This window comes from Nesoenas mayeri, assembly GCF_963082525.1.
Source record: "Nesoenas mayeri genome assembly, chromosome: 13".
Classification (NCBI taxonomy): Eukaryota; Metazoa; Chordata; class Aves; order Columbiformes; family Columbidae; genus Nesoenas; species Nesoenas mayeri.
In genome coordinates, this window is record NC_137550.1 from 20,684,862 (window position 1) to 20,702,617 (window position 17,756).

At 55.6% G+C, this 17,756-nt stretch overlaps 1 protein-coding gene across 1 annotated transcript in view; it reads right to left on the reverse strand.

Annotated features, from left to right (window-relative positions):
* The window catches only part of AR (androgen receptor), a gene marked incomplete at both ends in the record, with an annotated part of 39,792 nt that overhangs the window by 3,629 nt on the left and 18,407 nt on the right, over window positions 1-17,756 (reverse strand). Inside the window, 3 exons of the mRNA XM_080352668.1 lie at window positions 5,439-5,726; window positions 11,468-11,584; window positions 16,970-17,121. Of these exons, the coding sequence (XP_080208794.1) occupies window positions 5,439-5,726; window positions 11,468-11,584; window positions 16,970-17,121 (557 nt within the window). The remainder of the gene's footprint in view (window positions 1-5,438; window positions 5,727-11,467; window positions 11,585-16,969; window positions 17,122-17,756) is intronic.

Here is a 17,756-nt window from a genome sequence, read left to right on the forward strand (position 1 = left end):
TTATGATCCACTGCGGCAAGCGTCTGTTTCTTGCCTGGGATGCTGTGAACTGCAACTGGGCACATGGCATTTTATTGCTGACTAAACTTGCTTCATGTTTGTAAGTTTTCCCTTCATCTTTCATGCAGTGGATTGAAAAGCCGAAGGCTGCGTGCGATGGCGCCGCACCGGCCTGCACGGTGACCTCCAGCGCCGGCTCAGCCGCCGCTCCAGCGCCAGCCCCGGCAGCAGCGCGAGTCCAGACACGGCACCTGGGCAGACTGCGGACGTCACGGAACCCATCGCACTCCTCTCGCGCACGTGTCGAAATCGGGGTTTCAAATTTAATTACACTACCGCATGCTGTCAAAACACTTTCTGTTTATCCAGTACATTTGGTCAGAGATTCATTCAGCGCCTGGGAAGGCCCAGGCCATCCACAGCGACAGCTCCCGTCCCGGACCTGCCGCTGTCGTTCCTCCTGGCTCAGTCTCTGCAGAGATGGGGAGAACTGGAGCCTCTTGCGGAGGAGCCGGCGGCCGGCGCTGCGCGGGAACGGTCCGCACCGGCGCACGGCGACACGGATGAACGTCCCATCGCTCCGCTACACACTCACCCCCCAGTCCATAAGGTGGAGTTTTCCCTTTTAAAATTGCTCTTAGAAGGAAAAAGGCTTCTTGTCCTCAGCGGGAATTAGCAGCCAAGCTCTGTTAAGGGCGGACACGAAGCAGCGGACGGAAGCGCAGAGCGACGGGCAAACCCTGTGCGGTTTGCAGGAGGCGCTGGCCGGGCTCAGCGCGGCACGGCCGGGACCCGCGCCCGGGAAAGACGCTCTGAGCCACGTGGGCAAGGGAATCCCACTAGCATGAACGTCTTTGTGACAGCAGATGCGCTGTCTTCAAAAGAGACACAAGAGCTTCCAGTGAGTTTGGCCCGAGAGGCGCTGAGGGCAGAGCTGCTGCCAGCGCCACCGCGCGTGGCAGGACCCGCGGTGCTCCCGGCAAACCAGCGCCGGAGCCGCCCGCGGGGACCGGCCCCCGCCCCCCCCCGGCCCACCGCTCAGGGCTCGCTGCGCCTCACCGGTGCCAGGGGAAGCGTTTGCCTGCGCTCGTTCATTACCTTGTAATTACGCTCGCTGAAAAAAAATATTTGTGCAAGCTTTATCAGTGTTTAAGGAAAGGTGCTTGAACACAAGGGCTTTGTTGTTACAAGACTTTAAGATCACTCTCTGCTTGTCCACAAAAACAAGTTCTAGAAATACAGTGGCCGATTTTTCTAAAAGGAATCACTGTTTCCAGTTCCTGAGCTGAAACGCCTTGAAACAAAACTGATGTTCAGAGATCAGGCACATATCGTTTCCTGGGAACCTCCCCCCGCGGGCATCTCGGATGAGCTATGGCCAAAGTCACTGTAAATGGAAACAAATACTAACCTAATGCCGCAATACATTGTTAAATTGTTAGTACGGGCACGGTTTGAAGAGCCCCAAGAGAAGCTGCCTTCTGCAGAAAGGAATCACAGCAAAAGTGAAATTAAATTAGTGATGATTTGAAAAAGATCAATGCACAACCTTTTCCTTGTGAATGGTCCCAAGGCAGCCTGCTTTGGAGACACATGCGTTATCTTCCCTTTTGACGCACCGCTGTGCCAGAGCGGCAGCTCCTGGGAATCAGCAGCGGAGCAACATCTCGTTACCGTAAAGTAGCATTTCTAATATGAAAAAATACTCATTTTGTGTCTGGAAATGCTATTGTCCAGAGAATGGAAAAGGATGCACCATCAGTTGTATCCTTATAGTTAAAGGGTGAGTTAGAGTATGAGGCAACAGATTTGAAACAGGAAAGCTAGCAATGGCCTGGAGCCCCACAAACCTTGGCCACCCAGGACACGCACACTGGGATGGCTCTGATAACCAGGTCCTCCCGATCACAGCTGCGCCAGCTGCGAAACCCACAGGGCTGTGGCTGCTGTGCCACACCTGTCCCTGTCCCCAGCAGCGTCCCTGTCCCTGTCCCCAGCAACGTCCCTGTCCTGCAGACCCACCGTTTGTCACAGACTGTTTCCTGACAGCTTTGGGGACAAACTGAAGGCTTTGCATTTGCTGCCAGTTACAATTATCTTTAAACTAATGTGTCTGAGTGCTGAGCTAAATTAACACCTTCACTGAATTTATTCATATGGAAAAGGGAAACGACCTACTCCTTCCACCTACCTTGAAGTGGACAGATTTCATGGATTTAATCAGACTTTCTCATTCTGTTTCAGCAGCTTCCTTGGCAAGCTGTGGTTATTTAATCTTTCATTTCCAGGGAAACCACAGTTTGATTCTACCTCCTCCTATGCAGAATTTCAATTGCATAGGGCCATACAGTAAATTTTCTCCGCTGGACAGAGGCTGATATTGCTACTGCAGGCACACAGAATTCAGAAGCACTCCTACCTAATGCTGTTTTCTTCCTAGGGTGTCGGTGAAGCCTCCCTGTAAGAAGTGCAGCAACACCATGCTGTGTACTAATCACTCGGTATACAGGTGATGCTCATTGCAGGATGCAAGGTCAACAATCACCTATTAACCAATATTAATTTATCGCCAGTACTACCAGGCTGAGATGTTACAGGTGTGAGTTCCCGCTCCCCCCAGCAGCACCAGCCACTGGAAACTAAAACCTTTACACTGATTTATCTCTTAACTGATGCTCAGGGCTGCTTGTGCTTAGTGAAGCCAATGCTGGTGCCTCATTAACCGGGAGAGGGGAGGGGGACATTGCCGCCCTGCCTGGGGACCGGGTGGCTTCCAGCAGGCGCTGGGCTGCCCCTGGGGCTGTGCACGGAGCCTGGGAGCACTGCCATGTGCTGATGTGATGTGTGCCATGTGCTGATGTGATGTGTGCCATGTGCTGCTGGCGTCACCCCAGGCGCTGTCCCCCCAGCCCAGGCAGCCTGTGCTGCTCCCGCCCTCCGCTCTGCTCCCATCGCACCTCGTCAGCAGCGGCCTTCATTAGCAGCCTCCAGCCTCCCAGTGCACTGCGGGAAGACCTTTCTGTTTTGGTAAAAACAACTGCATCCCGCTGGTTTAAATTGCTCAGGTTTTGTTTCCATTACTTCTGTCCCTGCGCACGTTCAGCCGCATCACCTGCCTCCCGCGCCCGCCGAGCGCCAGGCTGCCCAGCCAGCCCACGGGCTGGGACCCCAACACACCTCTGCTTCATTAACCAAAATGTAATTTAAATAAACTACAGCCAGCAGATCACCTCTGGCTGGGGGGCAGGATTCTGCATGTCTACCCAAAAAGCAAAGCAGCCACAGCGTGTGCAGGGCAGGGCAGCGCTGGGCAGAGACGTCTGTCCCCCACCTGTCCCTCGCCCAGCGCCCGGGGAGCCCCGGCACCTGCAGGACCTGCAGCAGAACCTGCAGCAGAACCTGCTGCCCAGCACGGGGGCTGCGCAGCCACCCCCACACCAGCACCACGCGGCTGCTCGCTGCCTCCCTGCAGAACATCGGCACTATGGCTAAGAGGCGAATTTGTGGCCATTGCTGTTGAATTCCAGCACCGGCACACGTGAGGGAGCTGCTGGGAAAAGCTGGGGAAAACACACGGGCTGTGCCTTCACTGCACCAGCAGTGATGGGAACGATCAGGCCAGCACCAGATGTGATGCCAACAGTCAGACCAGCACCAGATGTGATGTCAACGGTCAGACCTGCACCAGATGTGATGGTAATGGTCAGGCCAGCACCAGATGTGATGGTAATGGTCAGACCTGCACCAGATGTGATGGTAACGATCAGGCCAGCACCAGTTGTGATGCTCCGTGGCCGCAGCTGGGGGCAGCCAGCAGCACCGTCCCACCGCAGCCTGCCCGCACAGGAGAGCTGGGCTCCACACAGGACCCGCTGCCCTGCGGAGGGTTTGTGGTTATACTGTAACCGCCCAGAGCATGGTGACCGCCCAGATGCAGGATAGTTTTGCCCAGATGCCATTGCTGGCGCGCTGGGCACCAGCGCAGTGCTGCCACGCACACGGGGTCAGACACCAGCTGCAGCACAGGAGAGTAAAAGCCTTTGATAAGGGGGTGGTTATGATGAAAACTGTTTTTCAAAGCACTCTCCCTTTCCATTAGCGCTACCGCAGTTGTCCAACCTCAGCCCCGGATTGCCGGTCAGGTTTGGCCGTATCTCTGTGTACTTTTCTGGAAAAGTCTTGATGTCTGGCACAGGTAAGCCAGCAGAAAAAGCACCATTTGTCCCCGGCTTCACATGCCAGGTGAACCTTTTCTGACTCAAGAATATAAGAAATAGAAGGGGCTACTCTACATTTAAGCATATGCAGACTAACACCCCTAGGGCCACCAGTGAAGCTGCTTCCAGGGGGGCTGCCACATTTCTGGGAACGTCAAACATCTGACTGCAGCCCATCGCCAGGTTCTGGCACATCGTGGCAAACTTCCTCTGCCTCGGTGCCCTCCCTGGTCACAGCACCTGCACACGGGAGCAGGGAGCCGGGACCAGCCCCCGCCCAGCCCGGGGCTGCGGGCGGTGAAGCGGCTCCCGCTGCGCCCACGGTGCTCTCAGTCCTCTGTAATTTCACTCATTCCCTGGCAGGATTACGACACACAACAGGCGGCGTGTTACAGACTGGAAACCTCTGTGCTCAGAACCACGGCGCGTATTCGGTGAAACACATCTGTCACCAGGATGTTTTCATTTACAGCACCTGAGAGCTATTACTATCTGGAAAATTTCCAGCCATAATGTACTCCCATAACACAACTCTGAATGCATCATAAATATATTCCAGCAGCCTGTCACACAAGAGCAACCTGACTGCCAGGAAGAAGCTCTTTGGGATTTCATATCTCTCTTTTGCCATTTTACAATTAATTGGCCTATGAAATACAGAAAAGGTGAGGAAGGGTCTCCTCCATTTCTCAAGCCTCAGCTCCTTTCAGCCCAGTTTCTCCCATCTCACTTTCACATCATGAAATATCACACGTCTGAGTTACCCGGGGGAACTATCACCACTCCCTGTGGGTTACGGGATGGGCTAATGGCGGTTTTGAGAAGCCTTCTGCAGGCCTGGTGGCCGCGGCCCTGCCCGTGGAGCAGAACCCGGCACGGGGGCGGGAGCAGAGCGAGAGCCCGAGCGCTGACAGCAGCAGCCCCCTAGTCCGCACCGCGGGGACAGACCCCCGCCCACCCCTTTCTGCAGACTCCGTCACCTCTCCCGCCCACCAGCCACCCGCAGGAGACAGAGCCAGGGCTGCCGCGGCTGCTTCCTGGAGATGCTACACATGGGTGCACGGGGAGGTGCTCCCCGAGGAGCAGAGCGATGGGGGACACAGGCTGGGGACCCCTCCTCCCAACCCACCCAGCAATGCAAGCGGGGCCTTGAGGACAGTGCCGGGGAAGGGACGGGCTCATCAGTCAGTCAGTTAGTCCGTTAGTCAGTTCTCCTCTCACCTGGCAAGGCCTTTGCCCATTTGACCACGTAGACCAGCTGCCTCTCCCCGAGCTCGTTCAGGCTGCTCAGCAGGTTGGAGAAGGAGTCGGGCTGGCTGTTGTCGTGGCCGGCACACACCACGCCGGGCTCAATGGCCTCCAGGACGTTGAGGAAGATGGGCTGGCACTCGTACCCGTCGATGCGCGTCATCACCATCTTGGGCGCCTGCTCCTCCGTGGGGCTGGACGAGCTGGCTGCCTCCGCCTCGTCTTGTGTCTTCAGGTTACCCAGCTTCTTCAGCTTGCGGGCTGTGGAAATGACGCATCTTAGTGTGACATTTAAAAGTAAAACAAACAGACAAACTTGAGGTTTCTTGGCCTCCAGCTCCATCACTTATATTTAGCAGGAAAGGGAACCTGATGGGCACCAGCAGCTCCTCCGTCAGCGCACGCTGCCCAGAGTGCCGGGCACCGCGGACCTCACGTAAGGGCAAAAGGGAGGATGCACAGCACAGGGAAACCCATCTGCTCATTCATCTTATATGGAAAAGAAGCATCATTTACATCCTCAGCCGTGACTGGCCTCACACTAACTCCCACTCAGAAATGGAGTGCAAGAGCTGGGGAAAAGAGAGAAGAGGTGACTCAATTTGCACAACTACTCAGGTGCAATTAAAAAGGGAAGCAGCGCAAGCAAATACCCTCAGTAGGTCACGTTCCAAGGAAAAAAGGCATTGCCTCTGGACGCTCAAGTCAGACTGTTCCACCCCAGGCCAGAGCGGACACGGGATGAAACAGATGAGGCTCGTCCCTGCTGGCGCTGCCGCAGCGCCCGGCCCGGCTCCCAAAGCCGCTCTGCTGGCCAACGGTGGAACACACACGGTAACGGCAGACGGCGGCCCCAGCTGTGTCCCCAGCCAGCCCCCAGGCAGGAGCAGACACGGCGGGGTGGCCGGGGTCTGCTCACCCGCTTCGGGAGCAGCACGGGCTGGGGGACTGGGGCTGAGCGGGGAACTGTGCCCGCGTCATCGGGATGAGGTGTCTCCTGTGCACTCAGCGTTAATTGCAGACACTAATCTGCTAGCGAGATACACCAAGAGCTTCAGATGTGGGACTTGAGAATTCTTTGGGAGTCAGTGTTCACCAATCTGACATCTCCCTGACGGTGCTCAGCACAGCACAGGTTGGCAGGCGAGCGCAGACGGGAACAGCCTTCGCCCCTTACCGACTCCAATAAACCCTAATTAATTACAGAACAAAAGCCAATTGTTTAATTCAAGTTGAGAATATAACATCAAACCAATTGTCCTTGGGGTTTTGGCTCCTTCATTACATGATACTTATCTCAAGTTTCCTTTCAGCTGTAATTAGAAAAATAAGCAGCGAAACATAAAAATGTCAAGTTAAAGTGCAGCTTTGTAAATCAAAACGTTGATCTTTAAGTAATGCACTTTGGGTGATCTACTGTACGAGCAATTAAGTGAGACAGGCTGCTCTGTAAAGGAAGGAGGAGAGAGCGGCAAAGGGAAGAGCGCGGGGAGCGGGGCTGCGGGCAGGACCCCGCTCAGCCCGGCCGGGGCACCCAGCCCCGTCCCGCCCGCGGAACCTGGGGCAGAGCCCACAGCTCACCGCGGCGCTTGGCACGGTCCCTCGGAGGTGGGGGTGCTGCACGGGGAGAAGAGGCTTAAAGGAAGAAATAAACCCCAAACTGTATCTTCCAACGGTGGATAATCAGAGACCAAATGGAGCCAAACCAGCGCTGTATAGAACACACACGTGGTTTGGTTTAAACATTTTTTTTTTCTTAAAATTGAATTATCTAGTACCAAAAGATGTGAAGCGCGAGGAGAACAAGCAGCAGCCACGCTGGCTCTGGGCTGGCAGCGCAGCCCGGCCGCCCCGTGCGCGAGGGCGGTGAAGGCGGGTGGTACAAGGACCGCTCCTGTCCCGGAGCCCTGTGCGTGCGCTGCGCGGGAGCTGCTGCACAGAGCGCCGAAATGCCAGCGGTACTGCATGAGAAACGCTTCGGAGGCACACACCACCTTACGTTCAGTGCCCGTGCAAAACCCCTGCTTGGTGGTGGCTCCTACTACTCAGCAGCCACTGGGAACAAAACCAGAAATAAATAGAAATTAAAGGCATCTGTTGTACTTTAACTCTGGGGTGAGCTCAGGCAGGCAGGAGGCTGCACCGCAGCAAGTGTGACTGTGCTGTGAGGGGGGACAGCGACACCGGGATCCCGGAACAGCGTCTGCTCCGACTGGAGGGAAAAAGGCTTAGAGGACATAATTAGCTGTTCTCACAATAAAATATTCACCGGTGAGAACGTCCAGGGAGCACAGGACAGAGGATGACGAGGTGACAGCCGATCAGCATCGTCACCTGGCCGCGCTCCCGCTGCTGGAGCTGCTGAAGGAGCACCCTGGGCTCCAGCACCAGCTGCTCCTGAGTGCGGGGCTGGGGGCTGGAGGAAACCGCTCCGCACAGCCGCAGGACCCAGCCCCCCCGCGCCCCGCGCCGCTGCGGCTGCAGGCAGAGCGGCAGGGGCTGAAACGGGACTCGACTTATAGTCTGCTCTTTAGATTCGGTATGAACATCAACATGCGGCTTGTCAAAACCAGATCCTATCAAGCTATCAATCTTTCTTGGCATGATAATTTTAGTTGATAATTACAACAGAACTAGCACAGCATACATGTTCAGGGGATCTGAGTTAGTCTGGCTCACATGAATTAAAAAACTCAAATGATATAAAATCAGATGGTACTGCTGAATGATTTCAAATCGCTCAGGTGGTACATCTCAAAAAGAACTATAAATGTTGAAACAACATCAAGTTTGTTTCTTATGATGATTGTTCATGGCCCGTTGCTAGTGAACATCTACGTGAATTCCAAAAAGAAAATGAACCATGTCTACTAAAGTCTACCGAGGTCTGTATGACAACGCAAGGATGGGAAAACAGTAACGGACATCAAAGACTGATAACTGAACAGACTGATTAAGGTCTGCTGAAAAGCTCAGTCTGCTAAAGGAAATTACATTTCACTGTAAACAGCTATACAGAGCAACTGCAAAAGTGAGCTGAGCTCGCTGAAAATGGAACTCCATCATGGGCAGCCTCAACCCCCCGAAAGTAGCTGGACAGACAGAGCTTGGCTGGACAGACAGAGCTGGGAGCTGGCAGCAGGTCCAGGGGACACAGAACCACGGGCGGGAGGAGACGCCCCTCAGCACAGCCCCAGGTACCGGTGCTGCTGGTTAGACAGTCACGTCCAGCCACGGGAGCCACAAGCACAGGAAAGACCAGACAATGCACCTTGGAGCGAGGAAGACAAGAGCTCTGCCCAGGTGGCTGGGCACGAGGCTGAACAGTTACCAAGCCACAGCCAAGATCCCCACCGTGGGGACAGAAATGCAATACAAGTCGTTTTCTCAATTGAGCAAGCAAAGCCATAATAAAGATCCAGTGGCTGGAAATCAAGGACAGACAAGATGAAAAATAAGGTACATCCATCACAACACCGAACCTAATTAACCACTGCAACTGTGCAGCAAAAAATGTGTTAGCCGCTCCACTGCTGGAAACGCTTCCCTCAGTATCAAATGGGCTTTTACGACATGAGCTCTATTTTAACCACAGCAACCGGACCTGAATTAGGACCAAACACAGGTATGACTCATGCCTCGGGCTTTCGCAGGCTGTTGGCAGCTCCTACAGTAGCTTTCTAGCCCTGCCACCAGCGGAACGAACTGAATGTTACAGATGTGGGAGGTTTTGCCCTGAGAACGGACGCACACGAGCAGTCCCTGGGCAGAGCTGGGCACGGGCAGCAGGTGCTCGAGGGACCTCGCATGCACTGGAAAGGACGCAGGGCTTTGGGTGCCCGTGTGCGCACGGGGGCTGGAAGGATCCATGTGACCGCATGTGCAGCAGCACAGGGACAGGATCTGTGTCATCGTATGTGCAGCAGCACAGGGACAGGATCTGTGTCATCGTATGTGCAGCGGCACAGGGACAGGATCCGTGTGACCGCATGTGCAGTGGCACAGGGACAGGATCTGTGTCATCGTATGTGCAGCAGCACAGGGACAGGATCCGTGTGACCGCATGTGCAGTGGCACAGGGACAGGATCTGTGTCATCGTATGTGCAGCAGCACAGGGACAGGATCTGTGTCATCGTATGTGCAGCAGCACAGGGACAGGATCCGTGTGACCGCATGTGCAGCAGCACAGGGACAGGATCCGTGTGACCGCATGTGCAGCACCACAGGGACAGGATCCGTGCAGGCACCTGCGCTGGTGCTGAGGGAGACAGGACCGTGCAGCAGCAGAACCATGCACAGAAAACCAGCATTATCACTTTTTTTCCCCTCTCTTTGGCTTTACAGTGTTGGTCGGGAGAGAAGATTCTGCTGAATGGATTTCAGCTTGCAGGTCAGAGTGATCCCAATCAATAATGAAGTGCTTCGACGTGTTGCCGGTCTGTGCCAAAGCAGAGAGCCCTAAATCAGGTACTCAGCGTGTCACCCCCTCCCCCTGCTCCCCGCACCGAGCGGCTCTGCTGGTCACGCAGCTCTATTGTACCCTGCGCTGACTGCTGATTAACAGGCAGTTAAAAACAACTGCTGGGATTTTCGAAGGGTTTTCAAATGCTCTGCCTCTCTACTGTGGGAGAAATAACTGTGGACAAACTCATAGCGTGCATGTTTCTAACAATTGCCTTAAACCGACATTGAAAACAAATGTAAACCAGACCAGGCAGAACAGGTCAGGGTGACCCAAAGAGCTTAAGAAAAAAAAAAGGGGGGGGCTAGCAGTATTAGCGTTAATTTTGTCAGTGCGTCCTGCAGAAGGTTACGCTGCTGTATGTCTTCTCTTACTTAAGGAAATGTCACCAGAAAAAGGCACTTAAAAATCCGAGCGTGCTCGCTGGGGACGGCGGCGCCGCGCGCTGGTGCTGCTGGTGGCGCGGGGCGCTGCTCCGGCTCCTCGCCCGTCCCCGCCGGGCCCAGCGCCACCACGGGCAGGGCGGTGACAGCGTGCCCATCCCAGCCCGCCCGGCAGGACACGGATGGTCACCATGGCCACCAACAGCCACCAGCGGCCACCGACACGAGGGTCGCTGGGAGCCCCGCGGGCGGGGACGGGTGACGGGGCTGGGGCAGGGACGGGTGACCGGCTGGGACAGGGACGGGTGATGGGCTGGGGCAGCACCGGTGGGGCAGACACTGGGAAACGAGCTGGAGAAAGCACCCGGTAACCCCCCCCCGCCCCTCCGCTGTCAGGGGCCATTTCGGCACGGGGCAGGTGCATCTGCCCCGTTTTTCAGGGTGGTTTCTCGCTCATTCTCAGGTGAAGTGAACTCAACCACGAGCCACTCGGTCATCTACATTGTAGCTTCTAGATTTCGAGCAGAAAACCTCCGACTTTGGATACAGGCATTGTCACATTTTGGTGGAGCTGCAAGTCTTGGGAAAAACAGCAACAAGGATCTTTACCAAGGACAGAGAAGCAACTTCAACTAAGAAAAATACTGGGGCTGTAATGTTATAAAGGAAAATGCCCCTTTCTGCCTGGGAAAAATATTCTTAAAATGGGATTGCTGTGTTGAAGGCTTCAGTGTGAGTGAGAATCCCGCTCACCCAGCCGCTTGCATTTTTTCAGACTAACAAGGTTTTAAATTAAGGAAAAGACTGTTTCCTGAAACTCAAACAAAAGCTTAATGAAATTCGCAGTCTGGGTATTAGAAACCTGCAAATGTTTCCCAAGGCTCATTACACTCCATCAGCCTCATTTTTCCAGACATTTAGTGACTATTAATATGCCAAGTAGGTTTGTTATCTGCAGATTAGCCCGGCTGCCCCAGCCCAGCCGAGGAGCCCGGGGTGTTCAGATGGAGGAGCCCCGGGGTGTTCAGACCCAGGAGCCCGGGGTGTTCAGATGGAGAAGCCGGGGTGCTGGAGCCCCGGGGTGTTCAGACCCAGGAGCCCGGGGTGTTCAGATGGCGGAGCCGGGGTGCTGGAGCGCGGGGTGTTCAGACCGTACCTCCCAGCGTCATCCCCGCCTCGTAGCACTTCCGCAGGCGGCAGGACGGGCAGTTTTTCCTCCGGAACTTGTCGATGGTGCAGTCGTTCCGGCTGGCGCAGAGGTACTTCTGTTTACCTGCAAACACCAGAGGAAACAGCCCATGGGTGCTGGGCACCAGCCAGCCCGGGTTCACCAGGAGCAATGGGCTCTCGCGTCCCCAGTGTCCCCAGGGTCAGCGGCACCACGGGAGGAGGGACAGGAGGGGCCACGTCAGCGCTGGCTTCCCAGTTCACCTCCCACCAGGAAATTTAAGTTGGAAGTTGGCATCCTTTGGGAAACCAGCACCGCTCTTGTCCCCGCTGCTCTCCAAGGAGCAAAACCGCTGTGTGGCACCGCAGGGCAGGCAAGAAATAGCCACTAAAAGGCAATGAAACATGGATAGTTTGGTTCTCATTTTTTAAATACCGCACGTCTCATGGTTGGCTTTTTGCTGCGAAGAGCCGTTCTTCTCCCAGAACACGGTTTGATCTGCCTGCCACCGCACTTACCCGTCGTTGCTGAACACGGTCCCCAATGGCCTTCCCTCCACAGCCACCACTCTTTGCAGCACTTCAGGGGCTGAACTGTTCTCTGTGCCACCCACTAACACTAACTGGGTTTGTGCGCAGGCTCCAGCGCTGCCGCCGCGGGTGTGCGGCACCAGCCGCCCCGTCCCGGCTCTGCCGCCGCGGGTGTGCGGCACCAGCCGCCCCATCCCGGCTCTGCCGCCGCGGGTGTGCGGCACCAGCCGCCCCGTCCCAGCGCTGCCCCGGCAGCTGGAGCCAACCGGGACCGGGGGGTCCCTGTGCGGGACACCCTGTGCGGGACACCCTGCGCAGCCGCAGGCAGGAAATGCAGAGCTAGAAGTTACTTATTGTCAGACTAACCAATATTTCAGACTTGCCTTTCCATTTGTTCCCAGAGCAGCCCTTAGAGCTCCGAATTTCAGCTCCTTTTTATTTTTAACTGCCTCATTTGCTGGAGTGAACTTTCCTTCCTGACTCATCATTTGTTTTCTTGTCAAGTCTAAACACGTTTACTGGATCAGGATTTATCTGATGTTCTTCATCCTGTTCCAAACTAAACCAGCCTTGGTAAATAATAGAGCTGTGCGCCTCAGACTCTGCAGAACCAGCCTACATGGGAACTCCGTCTATATCCGGCCTAACCTTCATTCATCATCCTGCAAGTGTCTGCTTTCTATATTCATATAGGAATGGCCCTTTAGAGTCACCAGAGATTCATTAGAAGAATGAGGCTGCATCTAACTGCTTCATGTACCAATTTTGAGAAGAGTTGCACCAGTGTGGTGCACTGATTTATCACCTCCCCCACACGCACCCACAACTTCTGAAGATACCAGAATCAGAAGCACAAAGGTTTCATCAGCCTGGCGTCCTGGACCTCCCTGGCACCACCTGTTGCTTCCCCATCACCCCCAGCCCCAGCGAGCAGGAAACCCTGAAGGTGCCGCCGTCCCCCAGCGCTGGCTGGTGACACCGTGCGGCTGCAAAGCCCCGCAGCCATCGCAGGGTGCGGAACAGTCACCGTAGCGCTGGTTATAACCAACTCCTCATCACCCTGCCCGTGCACAGGACTGCACTAGAGCTGCCAAAATACTACACGCCCGAACTTCTTAGAGTCATGCCTATTAAAAGCTGATCACTACACCCGCCCAGCGCCTGAGCTGTTCAGACTGGAGACATAATGGGCCACGAGCGCATTACCTGCAGCACGTGAGACCTCCATCAACCCTTTTAACACTGCTCTCATCAGCAGCTCTTCTCATCCCCTCCCTTTGCTCATTATCGGTGTTAAGGACACTCAGACAAGCCTCAGAACACAAGCACCAGCCTCCCTTTCAACAGTTCATTGAGAAGGACGAGTAATAAACAACTTCAGCTGAAACTGGGTTACTTGGAGTTATTTTTGTGCTATGGGAAGCGAGTGCCGAGGCCACACTCTCTCCACTCGCCCTCTTTCCGTGCATACATCCAACGGGAGCAGACGCTCTCCTTTCCCAGGCATGGGGAGCAGAAGGGGATCAGACCCTCCTTCCCCTCCCGCTGCACGGCAGGATTCCTGTCCGACAGCGTCTGACGGGGGCTGCTCCAGAGTCCAGCAGAACAACCATGAGTGTGACCCGGCCGGCGCTGCGGTGCCGGCGAGGCTCAGTCCCAGCCCAGCACCAGCGCGGTCCCCGGCCGAGCCCGCGGGGCTGCGGTGCTGCCCTCCCGCTCTCCTCGCGCACCGGCTCCTGCCCCTTCCCCGGCTCGCCTCCCTGGTCTGAACTGCAGCTCAAGATCTTTACAAAGGTGCAGCCTGCCCATGAATGGCTGAACCAAGGGAAAGCACACAGTCACTGCCCAAGACCCCTAAGGCCACCCCAGGGTCAGGCACAGCCCCCTCTCAATTCCCCTGCCAAGAGCAGGAGCACCCCCAGCCCTGCCCCCGCTCTCCCCAGGCTCCAGCAGCATCCCCACCCCGCTCTGTCCCCCCGGCACCACTTGGGGGGAGCAGGGCGGCACCAGATTTGGCTGCAGACACAGCTGTGCTGTGTTCCTCCAGCTGTGCAGCAGCATCCGCCACCTCTAGCACAGCTGGGAAGGGACGGGGACAGGGACCCATCTGGCAGCAGAGGGACCAGGCAGGAGCCTCCGCCCCGCAGCCCCGCTCACCCTGCACAGACGGGCCCATCCCGGGGCCTGCGGCAGCTGCACCCCTGCGATGGGCCGGGCTGAACGCCAGCTGTGACGCTGCAGCCAACAGCTGGGCCCACGGTCACGGTACGGTGATTCTGCTGAAATGGTGAGCACCTGCTTCCCGGTTCACAAAATAAACTCTTTGGGGCAGGAACTCATTTTCTGTTAACTGTACACGCATAGGCTGGCACTGTTTATTTTAAGCTGTTAGCCATTAACAAAAAGGGAAACAAATGGTCATCAAATGGCTGTTCATGACTCTGCTGCTCAGCACGAGAACAAGTTGCTTGCTCACCTTGTCCTAATTCCAAGCGATGCAGAGATCCCCCTTTTAATCACTGCAGAAACTCGCCGCCTTCATCACCGCTGTCCCCAGCTGTGGACACGGTTTGTGGAACAAACCCAGGACCTGGGAGAGGGACCACACTGTGTCCCGGCAAAGCCCCCGCTAACTGGCCCCAAACACGCTGCTGTGCCCTGCCCTCCCTGGGGACACCCGTGTCCCCTCCTGTGCCACCCACACCGCCAGAAAGACGCTTCTGCCACCAGAATGTCCCCCCGCCCGTCACCTGCCGCGAGCACAGTGGAGCCGGGCAGGAGCACTTCTCCAGCCTCGACTGAAAATAATGGTTCAAGGAGAAAGATCAGCTGCTCAGTCCAGAGAAGGTGTTTTGCCAAAAGCTTGTTGTCACTTGAGTTGTGCCCAGAGTAGCTTTCCCTTCCAGAAAGCAAAGCAATCTGTGCTAAGTCTGGAGGAAGATTTATGATTGTGAATGTGAAAACCCATTAAATGCCTTTTGAATGAGGACAGGGACAGGGACCTCGTCCTCCTTGTATTTCAGTGCATAAACCAAATCCTAAGAGCTGGGGCTCTCTGAGGCTTTCTGAGGGAGTGACTCCCCCGAGTGTCACATAACCACAAGGTCTTCAGTACAGTTAGGGCAGCACTCATCACCTACCGCTGCCCTGCACCCAGTATTTATAAAGGAGTCAGATTTATTGTCTGTTTCCCAGAATAAAGGCTCTATCCTTGTACCTCATGGTACAGATGAAACCTCACGCCCAGGCTGTCGCTCCACGGTCTCGTCCGGGGGAAAGGCAAAGTGCTGCTGCCCACGCTAACACAACCCGGCACCTCTAACCCCTGTGACGCCCCCAGGCTTAAAAGCTTTACATTAATGATATAACACAACTGGGAGAGGGACCACCACCACAGCACATGATCAAGAGCAGCGCAAGCAGCTGCCTCATCCTGCAGCATCCCCCAGCACCCCGCAGCATCCCCCAGCATCCTGCATCCCTGCTCAGCAGGATGGAGCGCACGCTGGTGTACAATACAAGCAGCAGCACCGGGACTCGCCTGCTGACATGGGGTATTTCATCAGCCCTTTATCTGACCAAGAGAGCCAAGATTCCACTTACTATAAATCAACAATAACTTGCTGACTTAAATAAGCATCTGTTATTTACTCTGGCTGCACAAGCCAATCCAGAATTGGTGTACAGCAAAGGGACTTATCTGTAAATTATTTACTTGAGAAAAATATGCCAAACTTATTATCTATGAATATGACTTGGCTGTGTGATTCTGGCAGCAGTAAGCTGTTGCCCTCCATGGCACAGCCACTCCTCCCCTGAACCAGTGCTGGCAAGCTCACTCCTGGCATGAGAGACGAATGAGGGAAAATGTGACTCCAAAAGCAGGCAGGATAACGCTGGGATCAATCCAGAGGCGGAGCTGTGACAGCGGCAGGTCACCCGCCAGCCCGGGACCTCCGCTCCACAGAGGGTGCCGGGAGGGGCGGGAGGGCACGGTCACAGCCCTGACACCGACCCCCAGCGCTGCGCCAGCGCAGCACATACATTACGTTAGCACCGAGGAAGAATGATGGCTTTTTGGGTTCATCGCTGCAGAAAACCAGTCAGGTGTGTGATTTACCGGCACGTTCCATCAGCAGACAGTTGGGTTTCCACAGCGGAGAGTCCCACTGTGCTGCCAGGGAACCGCAACCCTGAGCTGCAGCGGCAGACCAGACGGTGCGGGAACAGCCGGGCCCTCCTGCGCCCGCCGACCAGGGAAAGGCGGCGCACAGCCCCTGCTGCCCAGAGGGGCGCCTGGGCTCCGACACCCCTGGGAGCCTGGCTCTACCAGCCTGGGCGAGAAGCTGCTGCCTTCTCAGGGGCTGGGGAGGGAGATCATGGACACCGAGGTCAGAGCACGGCTCTCCATGGACAAACGGCTCTGTGGTTTTGCAGGTATTGAGAGAACTGAGCCTCTGGAAGAGGAAAAGCATCCCCTAAACTTGGAGTTGTGGCTCTGAGATCACAGGAGGGCTGATGGAAACTTAAAGCATCCTTGAGAGTCAAGAGGAGAAGCAGAACTGGCTGTTCTGGGGTCCCACCGCTTCACCAAGACCATCGGTCATTGAAAAGGTTTGTGTTTTGGCAAACTGGTGTGGCTACTTTTTGAGGGCCATCTGCAACGTGGAATGACAAACATACGACAAAGAAATGAATTTATCCTTGAATTTTCTCCTTTACTAGTTTAAGAGGCCTTAGAAACCCACCAGATGTTGTTCCCACTACTCTTCTCTCATTCCCCCTTAACCTTTCAGCTGGAGGAACAGATATCGTGATGCTGCAAATGCCTCCAGCACTTACACGTTAGTGACCTGACTGCAGATGAGCAAGAACTGGTGTCGGTAGCACCCGACCTTTGAGCCGCGTTGCCGAGAAAGCCCGCGCTGGGCTGGGACTGATTTTACTCTGCACGCGTTACCTTCAGCCGCCCGTTTGAAGAAGACCTTGCAGCTCCCGCAGGTGAGGGCTCCGTAGTGGCACCCAGAGGCTTCATCTCCACAGATTAGGCAAGTCTTCTGAGGCGGAAAGTAATAGTCAATGGGCAAGACGTGCTCCCGGCCAGTGTCCAACCTGCAGCGTCAAACGGGAAGAGAACAAGGGAAAGGGTGAGCACACGAGGCTGGGACGAGTTATTGCTGGGCACAGTGGATGGCGCTTGGGAGGACACTCATGGCAACCCCAGAATTTGAGCGATGGGACAAGCCAAGCACTGATCAGGAAGGAGGCAAGCAAGGACTAAGCCAAACCTCACTCTGGCCTTGGGACTTGGTCATAGAATCATGGAATCATTCAGGCTGGAAAAGACTTTTAAAACCATCAAGTCCACCTGTACACCTAACAGTACCAAGTCCCTCTATCCCTGTCCTGAGAACCTCATGTCCGTCTGTCCAACCCTCCAGGGCTGGTGACTCCAGCACTGCCCTGGGCAGCCTGTTCCAATGCCCCACAGCCCTTTGGGGAAGAAATTGTTCCCAGATCCAACCTCAACCTCCCCTGGCGCAACTTGAGGAGGGTCCCGTGGTCCAGGACCATGGGAGAGGATTTCACCCGCCAGTGCCGCATTAACCGCAGCACCGGGACGCTCCGAGAGCCAGCGCTGCTCCGGGACCGTGCTCCTCACACCCCCTCCATCGCACGCCCAGCCCCAGCCCCGCGCTGCTGCCCGTCCTGCCGCCTCCCTGCCGACACGCTCGTTGGAGACGCTG